Source organism: Olea europaea, unplaced genomic scaffold (genome assembly GCF_002742605.1).
Source record: "Olea europaea var. sylvestris unplaced genomic scaffold, O_europaea_v1 scaffold618, whole genome shotgun sequence".
Classification (NCBI taxonomy): Eukaryota; Viridiplantae; Streptophyta; class Magnoliopsida; order Lamiales; family Oleaceae; genus Olea; species Olea europaea.
This window is the reverse complement of record NW_019264534.1, coordinates 116,709-132,228: the sequence shown is the minus strand read 5'-3', so window position 1 is coordinate 132,228 and position 15,520 is coordinate 116,709. Positions and strand designations below refer to the sequence as shown.

Below are 15,520 nucleotides of genomic sequence, written 5' to 3'. Positions count from 1 at the left end.
CGGTCAAATATTTAGACTTGATTCGATAGTTAAATTATAAATATAAATAAACTAACTTGTTCTACTCGTCGAGTAAATCATCGTGGTATATTTGGAATTTCAAAATCAATTATGGATGAATAAAAAATTGCGATCCAAAATTGGAAGGAAAATAGAGGAAAATTGGCCTAGACTTTTGCCTAAATCTGTCACTCACCTATCGCCCGAGCGACGGGCAGGTGAGAAATTTCTGTTAAAAATTTTGACACTGACGCTCAAGTGAGAGGTCAGCGACAGGCTAGCAACAACAAGTGATGCTTTTGTTCATAAGGTTACGAGATTTGGTACGCAACACTTTACCTACAACCCTTCATCCTCTATATATAAGACCCTTTGGACGTTTATTTATAATTCAATATCATTCTTTTCATTTAATGTTGCATAAAACACATAATCAAAAGTAGTTTTCTTTGCATAACATTCATAGTTAAAGAGAGAATTTAGTTCCAGTTCGTTGGTCTAAACCATTTGGAATGTTCTTATGGCTTGACGTGGTCATTACATCTTGGAAAATGATTGTCAAGAAATTGTTAGCATCGATGCAAGACAAATTCATCTTAAGGACAAAGTATCAAACACTTGTCTTGGCCAATCGCATTATTTGCATCTCCTCTTTCTTCTTTCTGATTTCTTTCTAAAGTAGTATTTCATTTCAAAAATTGACCTACATTCTTTTTCACTTAAGGTTTGAATTAAAGAACGTAATGACTTTCATTTGAAGAATATAAAAGATTGAATCTGTCGTCACGTATTCGACTTTGGTAATTATCATTTTGCCTTCTCAAATCTCATTTCGGTAAGTTTATACTATGTTCATGTAAAAGGTATGTTTTGAAAATATAATGTGTTTTGAGAATATAATGTATGCACATTATCGATGTAATATCCCCCAACAACTCCTTCGCTTGGTTGTGCATTTATGTCACTTGGAAACCATGAGCCTCTCAAATAGAAAACATAGGAAGAAAAGAACTAGCAAGTGACAGGACGATTTATGAGCCTCTATTGAGAGGAAGAAGACTATTTCTAATAAAACATTTTGAGTTTCAAAATGGAAAAGTAGACATTTGGTTTACTAAAAAGACCATTTAATAAATGATAATTATATTACCACTATAAATTTTTCTAATCGCACCATAATTTTCTTATTTACTAAAATATTTTTAAGTTAAATTACATGATTAGAACTTTAATATACTTTTTAATTAAATAAATTTTTGTTACACCACAAATATAAAGCCTAAGGTTAATTATATTATCACTATAAATTATACTAAGTGCATCACAATTTTCTTATTTACTAAAATATCCTTAAGTAAAATTACATATTTAGAATTTTAATATACTTTTTAATTAAATAAATTATTCTTACGTCACAAATATAAAGCTTAATTTCTTTCTTTCTTTCTCCTCGACGTCTCATTGTTCATAGTGTTTTCGACGACTTTTTCCTTCTTCCACGGGGGCAAGATAATCTTTTTCCATTATGGTGGGGTGTTTGAGCCACATTATTTTGGTAATAATGCATTCTTGAATAGTGTATTGATGAGAAATGTATAGTTAAAAAATAAGAATTTTTTTTTTCATTTACGTGTAATATTATTTTATTGAAGAATGTGTATTTGAAATGATGTCAAGTCACTATTTAAGAATATTTTTTTTTAAATAATGTGGCTCAAACATACCCATGGTATATAGATAAACCGTAAATAAATTTGTGTATATATACGAGCGTCAATTTTCATGGATTTTTGTTTTTGGGGGGTAATATAATTAGCCTTTCGTTAACAATGGTTTTATGTTGGGATAATTGAGAATCCACAAAGACAGAAATATGCAAGGCGACGAAGCCAAAACCTTACTGGGATTTCCTCCGCATTCTTATCCCTCCACGTCCCAGGTCTTGTAGTTTTTAATTAGGGTTTTTCTTCAATATTGCAGATTTTGTTTTGGATTAATTTTTCAGCTTCGAATTTTCTGTATCATATGGGGAATGAACAAATGCCCCAAACTTGATAATCAATAGAGCGCTTGAATACCTCAAAGATTTATTTGAAATTGTGCAAGTGTTGATCAGAATTACCTAACTGAATTGAATCGTGTTATCAATTTTAGATTAAGGCCGCTTACAGAAAGAAGGTTTGGGAAACTCATCCCGATCGATTTCCAAATTATGAAAAAGTTCAGGCCGAGTGTAAATTCAAGTTGGTAAGTGAATGACTGCACATTAAAATAGAATGCCTGTATAAGATATTCTTCTTCGACTTTATCCCAGTAGAAATTTTTATTTTTTGAATCCTTGAGCAATTGTTGCTCCGATCTGATGTAATAGTTTTAATGCAGATTTCTGAAGCTTACAGTTTCCTCCTCAACTCTGGTAATCCTCTCATCTTCATAGATTTTTATTTATTTATTTATTTATTTTATTTTTAAGGTATCTATTGGTCATTAGTTTTTTAGTTAGGCACAGAAAATTTTGAAGCAGCTACCATTTTCAACTTGACTCTTCAAGTTTCAATAAATTCTGGGCCAGTAATGTTTCAATAGCTGGGAATTATGGAATGTGCCAAAAAATAATAAAAAATATATATATAATAATAATAATAATAATAATAATAATAATAATAATAATAATAATAATAATAATATTCAGGAATATATAGACATATAGAGAGAAAATATTTTGAAAGCATAAGATGCTTTACATCAAGATGAGTCTGAATTTGGGATGAAACATGTACTCACCAGATTCTGAATCCACTTAATTAACTGTATCTTAATAATGCCAAAACAAATTGCTGTTGTGACCTTTTTCAACTCTTAAAACTCTTTCTCGTGTATTATAAGTTGATATTACTATTAGCTTGTGGAAAGATTAAGATATGTGGAATTTATTTGTTTCTCGTTGGAGCGCTTTCCAGTCTCTTAATTTTTAATAGATAAAAGAAAATCTGTACTTTTCAAAATCGAGAAAACAGATAGGATTCTATGATTCGATTCCTCCCTTTGTCAAAGACTTTTTCATTGCTTTTGATGGTTTTGCAACTCTCTCAGCTGACGATTCTTTGCATGGAGTTCTTAATATTGCTTTGACATTTAACTTCAAAACCTAACTATAACAGTTTTCTGTTAAAATGGAATTTTACAGTAACATTGTAGATATATTCTCTAAATTTCATCTCCTAAAAACCATGGTGAAGTTGTTATAGTTTGCATTCCATGATGGACGGGCAAGTTGATTACTGAAAAGATAATATAATTTTGTTCCATTTAACTGGAGACAGAAAATAAGATACGCAACTTAAAATAATTTACAATGTTAATACAGGTGGAAGTGGACAAGGTTCACAAACAGGTAAATTCTCTTTTGTTTTCATTCTTAATCTAGATAATTTGGTTTAGACCTTTTTTAGAAATTAGAAGTGAGAATCATCATAAATAAATGTAATCCTTGTCAATCAGTATCGTATACGCGGGTTGTAAGAAGTGGTGTTCCAAGATCTCCTGGAGGAAGAAGAAATTTGGCACTTACTTCGGTTCCTTTCTTTTTGATCGTTCTAGGTGCATTTACACTCGGGGGGTCAACTGCTGCCAGGTAATTCTAATTTCCAGGCTGATATAAAATAATCATTTTTGATCGGCTGTGTCCTAATTGAATAGCCACAACTTGATTTTGTGAATCAGGGCTTACAGGAAACAGAAAGAGTCCTGTGCTTCTTACAATCCCTTCCTCCCCTGATCATGAATGTCCACAACAATGCTCCGGTTAAATAGTAGAAATATTATTTGCGAAATTTTGTATTGTACGTGTGTGTGTGTGTGTGTGTGTTATAATAAAATTCCATTTGCTTGGCCTGAGTTCTCCGTGTATATTAGGGGCGGACCCAGGAAGTATTTTCTGTGTGGGTGATATCAACCACAACCCGGATGATTCACTGCACTTCTCCGACAATATACTATTATATACAAAACTAAAACAAACCATATCGAATGTTGGATACGTGTTAGACATGAAAACGCCACCATAATGGTCGTGTACGTGTGTCAAGGACCGCAGCTTTTCTTAGCCTCTTGACACTATCGCAGTCGCAGTTTGCCCAATTTCGATCGCACATTGTAAATATTACTTCAACTTTGAGTTGTAATTTTCTTTTCATTGTAATAGTTATTTTAGTTGTAAAATAGCTCTGATATTAGTAAACGTTTAGTATGATTTCTCGTCTTTTAAACGTCTATTCCTGTCACTTAGGTTTTTGTTCAAAATGCTATTATATGGGGTATTAGTCATTCAAAAATCTTTCAAGCTCACTGGTGTTCGCCCCCTGCACCAGCAATTATAATTTTCTACTTTCGTCAATTGTAATGTTCAGTTTTTATTAATCAATGTTCAATTTACTTTCAATGTATTTAAATTCTCTATTGCAAGCCTTCTACAAAATTGTAATCAAATTTTTTTTCGTCCCGACGCGACCGAGAAAAGGTGGAAGGTAGTCTAGCGGAGCAGACTACTGTCGCACGGTGTCCATTTCTGTGCCAAGAAAGGCACCTCGTGAAAGTTGGTATAAGAGTTGCGGCTCACGACCCTCGATAAGAAAGTTATGGATTCAATTACATCCCACACCACTGAAATGGAAGAGCCTCAAAAGAAGAGTACTATTAAACAACGCGTGGATGCGTTTGATGAGACAACTACTAGGTTGTGCTATGCCTTGGACGGTCTCGAGGAAAAAGTCGAGATGGTAGAATTCGAGATTTGCGGATTACACATCCAATTGGATAAAAGCCAAAGGGCTTGCGCAGCAATAACTGAAACTGCTGCAATCATTCTTGATCTGCAGGATGAAATGGAATCATTAAGAGCTCAATTGCGGATACTACAACGTGCGGTGGGCAATGGGCAAGCTCCCATACCTGAGTATGCTCCTAGACTCAGAATTCCTGAACCGTATACCTACGGAGGGGCATGTGATGCAAAAGAAGTCGAAAACTTCTTGTTTGACATGGAACAGTACTTTCTCGCAGCTTCGATTGAAGACGAAGCTAGAAAGGTAACCACAGCTACCATGTATCTATGTGGAGATGCAAAACTATGGTGGCGAACCAAATATGCTGACATTCAGACCAACAGAGTTCGAATAGATTCTTGAGATCTCCTCAAGGAAGCGATCAGATCGCAGTTTTTCCCGGAAAATGTCGAGTATCAGGCTCGACGGGCACTTCGAGACCTGAAACACACAAGCTCTATCAGGAAGTATGTGAAATCCTTTTCAGGACATATGCTGAATATTCAAGATATGTCGGAAAAGGATAAGCTCTTCACCTTTAGGGAAGGGTTGAAACCGTGGACACGCACGAAATTTCAAAGACAGAAAGTTACTGATTTGAGCACGGCCATGGGAGTCGTCAAATGCTTGAGCAACTACCAAACAGAATCTAGAAAAGATCGACCTTCGGGGAGTAATCAAGCAATTGGAGGTGGTAACAGACCCTACGGACGTAGCTCGAACCCAAACGGCAGCAACTGTAACAGTTGGAACAAAGGAAAAGCAACAGAGGGCCGAACTGATGTCACTCCCAAATTGAAGTTCTTTTTATGTGAAGGACCTCATCGGGTGTCGGAGTGTCCTCAGAAGCGGATGGTGAATGCACATTGTCAGCTAGCAAGTGGCAGGTCAAGTTCAAAGCAAGAGGCCCCAAAAGCTAATTGTCATAGTGAGACTGACTCCGAAGAGGATGAGGACGTAGTTGCGACATTTTCACTTCGATGCAACACATTGTCGCATCGGGTTGCTGAAAAAGATGATGTTTCATTGAAAAAGGCAAAGATGGAAGAAGCGAATACTCAAATTTGTAGGGCCAAAGGTTTAATGTACATTGATGTAAAAATCAACGGGAAGCCAATCAGGGCTATGGTGGATACTGGTGCTACCCACAACTACCTTGCATGTATCGAAGTAGAGCGGCTCGGACTTGTTCTGGAAAAGGGTAGTGGAAAAGTCAAAGCAATCAACTCCGCTGCTCAACCAATAGCTGGAGTAGCAAAATCGGTGTTGATCAAAGCAGGTCCTTTCGAGGGAAGGACAAATTTATCTGCAGTTCAGATGGATGATTTCAAGCTTATTCTGGGATTGGAATTTCTTCGAGATACTAAGACAGCAGCGTTGCCATATTCCGATTCGTTAATGATGATGGTTAATAAGCTGTGTGTCATCCTTACACATGTTGGGAGGATGGGCGAGAAGAGTATCTCAACCATGTAATTTAGTAAGAGTTTTAAGAGAAATGAACCTTCTTTTTGTGCACTCTTCGATTAGAGAAGATCGAAGAGGTGAAAGGTTTTGTTCCAAAACCCGTTAAAAGGCTTATTCAGGAATTTGAGGACATCATGCCGGACGAATTATCAAAGAAATTACCACTAAGAAGAACGATTGATCATGAAATTGAACTTATTCCAGGTGCCAAACCTCCTGCCAGGGCACCATACCTATGTCTCAGCCTGAGCTTGAAGAGCTTAGGAGGTAATTGGGAGAAATGTTGGAGAGTGGAATCATTGTGCCTACGAAGTCGCCATACGGAGCTCCTGTATTGTTTCAGAAAAAATGCCGATGATTCTCTTAGAATGTGTTGTGATTATCGAGCCTTGAACAAGATTACTGTAAAGAATAGCTATCCTATCCCACTAGTTGTAGATTGCTTCGATCGATTGAGTCGGGCAAAGTATTATACCAAAATTGATCTTAGATCTGGATACTGGCAAGTACGGATCAAGGAGGGAGACGAAGCAAAGACTACGGTGGTAACCAGTTATGGAGCCTTTGAATTTAAAGTGATGCCTTTTGGTTTGACAAACGCTCTAGCAACATTTTGTACTATGATGAATCAGGTACTTTACGGGTTCTTAGATGATTTTGTCGTGGTGTACTTGGATGACATAGTAATCTATAGCGAGACATTGGAGGAACATGTCCAACATGTGAGGCAAGTTTTTAGTCGACTACAGGAGAATGAACTCTATGCCAAGCCGTCTAAATGCTCGTTTGCTTAGACATCTATCAGTTTCTTGGGTCACATCATTGAACAAGGTAAAATTCGCATGGATTTGAAGAAGGTTACAGCCATCAAAGATTGGCAACCACTAAAAATCGTACATGATGTACGTTCATTTCTTGGGTTATGCAATTACTATCGAAGATTTGTGAAAGGCTACTCAGAAATTGCATTGCCACTTACCGAATTGACAAAGAAGGATAATGATTGGGATTGGTCATCTCAATGCCAAACTGCTTTTGAAAGGTTGAAAAAGTCCATGTGGACGAACTCGGTTTTAGCCTTACCGAATATGACTAAACCATTTGAAGTTCATACAGATGCTTCAGATTTTTCACTTGGTGGAGTCCTCATGCAAGAAGGACATCCGGTAGCATATGAGAGCCGGAAGTTAAACTAAACAGAACGTCGTTACTCGGCACATGAAAATGAATTGTTGGCAGTAGTCCATTGTCTTAGAGGATCGCGTCACTATTTACTTGGGTCTCCATTTATTGTAAAGATAGATAACACTGCAGTTAGTCATTTCATGTCCCAACCAAAACTATCGAGCAAGCAGGCTCATTGGGAGTTCAATTTTATATTAGAGTATCGTCCTGGATCTAGTAATCATGTTGTTGATGCTCTTAGTCAATGGGCCGATTTGGCTGCCATTTGCTCCGTAGCTGCTCTTTCAAGGAGTGTCGTCTCCACGAACACTAGAGATCAAATTCGGGCACTTATGGAGAAGGACCTGGCTACTCAATATTTGGTCGACCTCATCAAGCAGGGTAAAACTCGACAGTTCTGGCTCGATGGGGAACTAGTGAAGACAAAGGGAGATTGCCTATATGTTCCTAAGGGCGGAGATTTGAGGAAATCACTAATTACAGAATGCCATGACACGATTTGGGCAGGGCATCCCGGAGAGGAACGCGATTGTGCACTACTGCAACGTGCATACTACTGGCCTCAAATGCGGGATGACATTGCAACCTATGTAAAAATATGTCTTATTTGTCAGCAAGATAAGGCAGATCATCAGAAAAAGACGGGCTTGCTGGAGCCCTTTTCCGTCCCAACCCGACCATTCGAAAGTGTATCGATTGACTACATTATTGGGTTGCCAAAAGTTGAGGAATTTGGCACTATCATCGTCGTGGTAGACCATCTATCAAAATATGCAACTTTCATTGCAGCGCCTAAGTATGTATCCGCGGAAGAGACAACTCAACTCTTCTTCAAATATATTGTCAAATACTGGGGACTGCCTAAGGACATCGTCAGTGATCGAGATCCTCGTTTTACTGACATATTTTGGATTGAGTTGTTCAAACTTCTTGGTTCAACTTTGAGCATGAGTTCTAGTTTTCACTCACAATCTGACGGACAGACGGAGCGCTTCAATTCTATGCTAGAAGAATATCTTCGCCACATTATCTTTACTTCGCAGAAAAACTGGGTAAAACTTTTGGATGCGGCTCAAATTTGCTTCAATGCCCAAAAGAGCTCTTCTATCAATAAGAGTCCTTTTGAGATTGTTACTGGCCAGCAACCGCTACTTCCTCATACAGTGGATATCGAACGAAGTACCAAGTCCCCTCAATCAAAGAATTTTTCTCAAGAGTGGAAACGAAATATTGAAATTGCTCGGACTTATCTTGAGAAAGCTCAAAAAGAGTATAAAAAGGCTGCAGATCTAAAGCGTTGCTTCATTGAATTCAATGTTAGAGATCTGGTAATGGTTAAACTTCCCGACAGAAATGTTTATTAACCAACAAGAGAGAAGGACTCATGATTGACGCCAAAATAAATTGGACCATTACCCATTGTGAAGAGGATTGGAAGAGTTGCATACAGAGTTGAACTACTTTCATGGTGTAAAATCCACAAGGTCTTTCATGTTAGTGTGTTGAAGCTATACTTTGCGGATAATGAGGACGCATCTAGAAATGAGCCAAAGCGACCTGTGTTTGAACTGAAGAAAGTTGGAAAGAAAGTTGCTGTGGCTATTCTTGACCATCAAATCACTCGAGTTTCTAGAAAAGATCATCAGGAGTACTTGGTCAAATGGATTGGATGCAATAGCGAGAAGAATACTTGGGAAAGAGAAAAAGATCTCGGAGCTTTCAGAACATTAATTGAAGCATATCATGCATTGATGGCACCGAGGACGTCGCCAAAACAAATGGGGGAGAATGTCAAGGATCGCAGCTTTACTTAGCCGGGTCAAGGACTGCAACTTTACTTAACCCCTTGACACTATTGCAGCCGCAGTTTGCCCAACTTCGATCGCACATTGTAAATATTACTTCAGATTTGAGTTGTAATTTTCTTTTTATTGTAATAGTTATTTCAGTTGTAAAATAGCTCTGATATTAGTAAACGTTTAGTATGATTCCTCGTCTTTTAAACGTCTACTCCTGTCACTTAGATTTTTGTTCAGAATGCTATTATAGGGGATATTAGTCATTCAAAAATCTTTCAAACTCACTGGTGTCCGCTCCCTGCACCAACAATTATAATTTTCTGCTTTTGTGAATTGTAATGTTCAGTTTTCATCAATCAATGTTCAATTTACTTTCAATGTATTCAAATTCTCTATTGTAAGTTTTTTACAAAATTGTAATCAAATTTTCTTTTGTCCCGATGCGATCGAGAAAAGACGAAAAGTAGTCTAGCGGAGCAGACTACTGCCACACGGTGTCCCTTTCTATGCCAAAAAGAAAGGCACCCGTGAAACCGTGTTTCACAGGTCACCTCAATTTCAAATTTAAAACTTACACGGTTCATCAAGTCACGGCAAGTATGTGATGTTGGAAGTTATCTGTCTCATAATTGCTTGAATTTCCCTCATTATTTCTTTATCACTCCTCCCTTGAAACTCTGTAAATCAAAATCCAATTCAATAGAAATCAAATATTTCCGTCCAAAGAAATTATTCAGAATCAGACTCATTGGTTAAATTAAATTACCCTTTTATTGACGACCTCTCTAAAACTTCGCCAGTGGCCTTGTTCATGATCACCGATACTAACTCTCTACAGTTTCCCACTTTCAAGCCATTCTTCACAAAATTCATACATAATTAATTTAATTAATAATCCATTGAATCCCATTTCAAGAAAAGGTCATATAATATAGAAATAAATAGGATTGAAAACTGAAATTGAAAGGAATTGGGAATTACTAGAGAGCTGTGCAATTAGTTTTGAAATGAAGGATTTACATTCATCTTGCCATGATATCCACCATTAGTTTATAAAATTGGGCCAATTAGTTGGCCCATTTCAATTTTTTTTTCTTGTAACTTGGGGCTTGGGCTGCTGCAGCCTATTTACAATTGGGGTGGCCCAAAATCCAGTGCAGAATCTGCTTGCACTGGGCCTTCATTGGGTCCACCCCTGATGTATATTTCAATTGTGTTGTCACGTAATTCGCACATGAAGTTTGTAGACAACCCAATATAACTGGCTGAAGAAAACAGTTGATGTCTATGCCTGATTCCGACCTTTACTAAGAGTAAAGAACAAAAGAAAACAATACAGAGCCATCAAACGGGCAGTGCACTACAAGAATCCGTTTTCCATCATATACAGGCATAAATACTATACAAGTGTGTAATCATTCATTTGGTGTGTAATATCAATCTTGTTACAGTGACAAGTTCAATGAGTGAGAGGAAAAGTATTAATACATTTTTGGACAATTAAAAAAACACACACTACGACATCCAATCACTGTCTGCCACATCACCTTGTCACCTCCATACCTATCGTTGTCCCAATCCAAGGAGCATTATTCGTGTAATATTGAATAGCTTCTTTTCCCCTTTTTAGTAGTTAGTATCATCTAATCATTTCCTTCCAAATATATTCCAAAGTTACTCCAATTTGATATTTATTTACAGGTTCAGTACCACGGGTTCAAAATAATACAAGCAAGCAAGTTTTAGGGTAATGGAGATACAATCGTCAACATGTTTAAAGAAAAATCTTCAATTATTTTCAACATGTTTAGAGCATGAAATTTACCGTCACGATTAGGAACACTGATTGCAATGCCTAAATTAGAGCTTATTGTGTGCAAGTCAAATTTGAAATTTGGCGAATACAAACAAGATTAAGGACCTGTTTGACATAGATTTTGAAAAATCAAAATGAGCTTTTGAGACCCAAAAGCTTCTTTTGGATCCGTTTGGCCAATTTTATGATAGTGCTTCTTCTAATTAGAGAAGTTTTTTAAGTTAGACTAATATGACTTTCTATAAAAGTATTTTAGAAATATGAAGTTTTTTTACAAATTACTTTTCATATAAAAATTAAGGTTGTTTCCTTCAAAAGCTCTTTTACAGGGTGCAAAAGCAAAAGTAATAGCCATCCAAACAGGCTATAAAATTCGTTTGAAAACCATGCAAGAGTAAGGTTTAACTTCCAAATCAACCACTGGGCAACACGCAAAAAACGAGAGAGAGAGAGAGAGAGAGAGAGAGAGAGAGAGAGAGAGATTATCCAACTTTAACAGTAAATGGTTCCATTCATGAGTTTTACAGAGATAAAATGAGTGGTCGGAGATTATATAGGCCATAAAATGATTTTATGCTACCATTCTTGTAATCTTTGTTGACCTTGTTTGTGCATGGATGTATACCTTTAACAAAATTAATGTCTCAGATAAAGCAGAGATGCTATGTTTTTGCTCCCACTAGTCCCCATCAAATGATGCTAGTATTTGTGAACTTCAAGAGCTTTAATATGTAACCGTCTCGGGCTACAGTATACCATGTAGATAAGCGGAATACTTCACTAGTCTACAGACAACAATACAAAATCATATGGAGAAAAAAAAAAGATTTTTTGACACGTGGACAGACGATAACATGTGCTAACCACTTCTATGATCTTGACCAGAGATGCAGAAGCTGCTTGTGAGAGCATATAGAAAGTAGCTCTACAGCTGAAGAAATTACAGTATTCATTAAGAGTATCGTATACCTTACTCAAAGGTACCTTGAGTCCCAAAAATAGTCGCTCTGTCCAGGAGGATGAAATAAGAAAAATACAGAGAATCAATTCATACCATGGTGGTTCCCTTCTATTGCCACTATTTACTGTATATAAGTTTGGAAAAAAGTAGCCCTCGGGGCATAGCTCAGTGGTGTAAATGACAGGAGTGAGGTTAGCTCATGTCTTGCTGGCAACCGCAGTGTGAGGGTTTGATTCCTGAAACATGGAATTGGACTCCTTGTAGGCGCAGTGTATATGCAGCTCTTGTTCTCTGACCTGTTGAGACACATCCCGCGATTTACCTCCCTCACAAAGCTCTAGAGGCGGGACGGTGAGGGCTCTCAAGATTGGGGTTCAACTTTTTTTTTAAGTTTGGAAAAAAGTAGCTAAAAGACCAATGACCTGACCATATGTTGGGTCTACATCTGTCTCAAGGCATCATTTCTAGTACTTTCGTGTCTCGTGGATAATCCCTTTTGCTCTGGGTAATGCAATAGCTAATTAACCAAATCATATACCGTTACCAGTATCATTTTTGGTTTCTCCAAGAGCAATTGTAACGGGGTGCTGGCCCACGTATGCATGTAGCATGCTTGATCCATCTCTTCACAGTAATTATCACGTTCAAGTTCCAGAGTACCTTCTCCTTTCCCAAAGGAAATGCTTTTAAGCATGATTTTTTAAGAAGTAATCCTGACGGAAACACTTGACAATCTTGATGTGTTGGGCTGATTACATTTTTTTGGAACATACGCCTTTTTATAGTTATCAGCAATTCTTCCAAAACTAGAGCACTTTTGACCTCGCAACCCAAGACTAGCAGCGTTGTATAAGGAAGTTGTTTCCTAGTAATTGTTCCAATAACTGAAGTCCAAATTATTTCGTGGCAACAAGCATTGGTAGCAACAGCAAATCCACTCCTTCTAAATGAAATTCATTGCACACAAGAGTCTTCCAATTAGGGTCGGTCCTATGATTGTCGGGACCCGAAGCGAATTCCACAAATTAGGTCCTGAAGAAATCAATGTAAATGCAAAATTCAACAGTATATTATGCGATATATTGCTAACTTAAAACTAACATTTAAATAACAACCAAGTATATTATAGAAAGGATTTATATTATAAAATAACAAAACCAAAGATTTAATCATAGAGTGAAGAAACTTGTGCCATATGTAGAAGTGCATATTAAGAAATCGGCATAATTGACTAAGATTTATTATCAACTAAAATTAAAGAAAAATATACATATATATTAAAACACGACTTTCTGTTTCTTTTAAAGCAGATCTAGAATGAAAGAACTGTAAAACGTAATAATATTTTCGCAAAGTTTTTGTACAAAAATAAGACAACGACATTGATTCAACAAATACAATCACAAAAATATCTATCTTCACAAAGTTTTTGTACGAAAATAAGACGACGACATGAATATTTATAGACACCTATTTATAAAATTCATCAAATCCCACACCATTTTCAAAAAAATAAACCCCAAATTTAACCATTTTAAATCTTGTCTTCAATAAATTTACATCAAATCCCACACCATTGAATCTGGGCTGTTTAGCCTTATTTTGAGAGAGAGAGAGAGAGAGAGAGTCGGGCTAAAATGAGGCCCCTTATGGTCTTGGGCTTGAGGCGAGGGCCTCATTTGCGTAGTCTCAAAACCGGCTTTGCTTCCAATCCCAAACACACTTCACTGGAGCAACAAGAGCCATGGATTCATTAAGAGGTTGTGCTAGAAGGACATTAAATCTATGCATACTTAACTGATTGAGCGCATTTGAAAAATCTCGGTCTCTCGATATGAATAAATAATTTGTAGAGGCAGGACAGTCCACTCACCAGAACAACATATAAACTAATATCATCTTGTCCCTTGATCCTCCCAACTGTTCAAATTGCATATAACAATTATGTGAATCGATCTATAGGTCTAAATCCATTTAAAGTTGTTCATAGTTATTGTTCGTGTGAAATCCGCAAGCATACGAGATCGTTGACAAATAATAAATTTAGTGAGTTAAGAGTATTGTCTCATGAGAAATAAAATTTAATTGAGTATGCTAGTATTTAATTAGATTCAAAGTAAACAAATAAAAGTGATTTTTGTGCTTTTTAATTATTCTAATTTAATCTACGAAAATGTGTAAAATACGAATTTAATATGTATATGGGAAGACTGCATTGAATTACGAATCCACCTATAATTATCTATTCCAATTATTGACTACGTAGCTAATTTCGTTCTTATATTCTTGATAATCGATAATTCTATTGTAATTAAATTTTTTTTCCAAGAGAAATTAAATATATCCTAATCATGACTCGAATCTATTCCTAGTCCGAATTCATTTTCACAATTATCTCAAAAATTGCACACGTAATAAATATTATTCCTAAAATTTATTGCACATATATTAATCAAGCAGTGTTTTAAACCTATTGTGAGTCTCAGAGCACTACAACAAGCAATCATATATTTAATTGGTGATCAAGCAATCAAATAATAAAATTAAACATGCAAGATTAATCAAGAATTGCAAAAATTCAACTAAGCCAGGTTTCTCGAATTAAAAATAAATAATAAAATGTTTCATCTTCATCCAATACATAAGAGGAATTAGCCTAACATAAGATTGGAATTAAACACAAAAAATAGGAACGAAATCACCGAAATTTGAGGAAACATGATCAATTCCACGTATTTTCTCCACTTTTGCGTGCGTGTGTGACTTGTCTAGGTAGATATATTTTTGCCCAATTGGCGTGTAATAAAAATTCTCAGTAGCAGCCTTTTCAACGTGTCTTCCGGTCAATTATGTATTGTATCTATGCCCCTGTTTGTCATCCATTTTCTCACATTCTTTCTCATTATTTTTTCTACAGTACTCATTTTCAACCATACATTCTTTATTAAAATAATACTATACATAAATAAAAAAAAATTCTTTCTTTTTTAACCACACATTTCAACATCAATCACTATTTTATAATACATTATTCCCAAATAATGGGTGACAAACACACCCTATATAAAACTAGCAGGCTGCCCTTCTTCAATATGTAAATATATATGCGTAAACTCCCAGCAGCCGCATTGTTTGCAAGGCCAGCCCTGGCCCAAGGCAACCAAAGCATTGCCTAGGGCCTCCAACTTGAAAGGGTCTCAAAAGAAAAATAAAACTCCAAAACCCAACAAAATATTTCCTTTTTTTTTTTAGGTTGGGTCTCTAGCCCTTTAAAATGCAACAACAAAATTGGTTTAAATAAGAGGCCTAAATTACTTGGGTATTTAACTTACATTGTTGTTTAAAAAATAAAATGGATCTATAATTAAACTATTACCTAATATATAGTATGTTGTATTTTTCTATCTACCAAGATGACAAGATCTACCAAAAAAAAAAAAAAAAAAAAAAAATAAAGGCAAAAAAAAAA

General features: G+C 36.1%; 1 protein-coding gene across 4 annotated transcripts; it reads left to right on the top strand.

Moving 5' to 3' along the window:
• The first annotated feature begins 1,791 nt into the window (after positions 1-1,791).
• Positions 1,792-4,023, top strand: LOC111389755 (protein CAJ1). 4 transcript variants are annotated; one of them, XM_023014721.1, is made up of 6 exons: positions 1,792-1,939; positions 2,155-2,247; positions 2,383-2,416; positions 3,368-3,394; positions 3,601-3,634; positions 3,724-3,897. In XM_023014721.1, the coding sequence occupies exons 1-6, from the start codon at positions 1,874-1,876 to the stop codon at positions 3,776-3,778; spliced, it is 309 nt and encodes a 102-aa protein (XP_022870489.1). In that variant the 5' UTR covers positions 1,792-1,873; the 3' UTR covers positions 3,779-3,897. The 4 variants fall into 4 exon arrangements, with proteins under 4 accessions (XP_022870489.1, XP_022870490.1, XP_022870486.1 ...); XM_023014717.1 differs by having other exon boundaries at positions 1,798-1,939; positions 3,502-3,634; positions 3,724-3,979; XM_023014722.1 differs by lacking the exon at positions 3,368-3,394.
• Positions 4,024-15,520: the final 11,497 nt, after the last annotated feature.

Bases quoted from the DNA above. Each gene is read 5' to 3' on its own strand.
- LOC111389755 (XM_023014717.1), top strand. From the start codon at position 1,874: ATGCAAGGCGACGAAGCCAAAACCTTACTGGGATTTCCTCCGCATTCT. The intron at 2,417-3,367 runs GTAATCCTCTCA...ATGTTAATACAG, and splicing joins CAGTTTCCTCCTCAACTCTG to GTGGAAGTGGACAAGGTTCA. The intron at 3,395-3,501 runs GTAAATTCTCTT...CTTGTCAATCAG, and splicing joins TGGACAAGGTTCACAAACAG to TATCGTATACGCGGGTTGTA.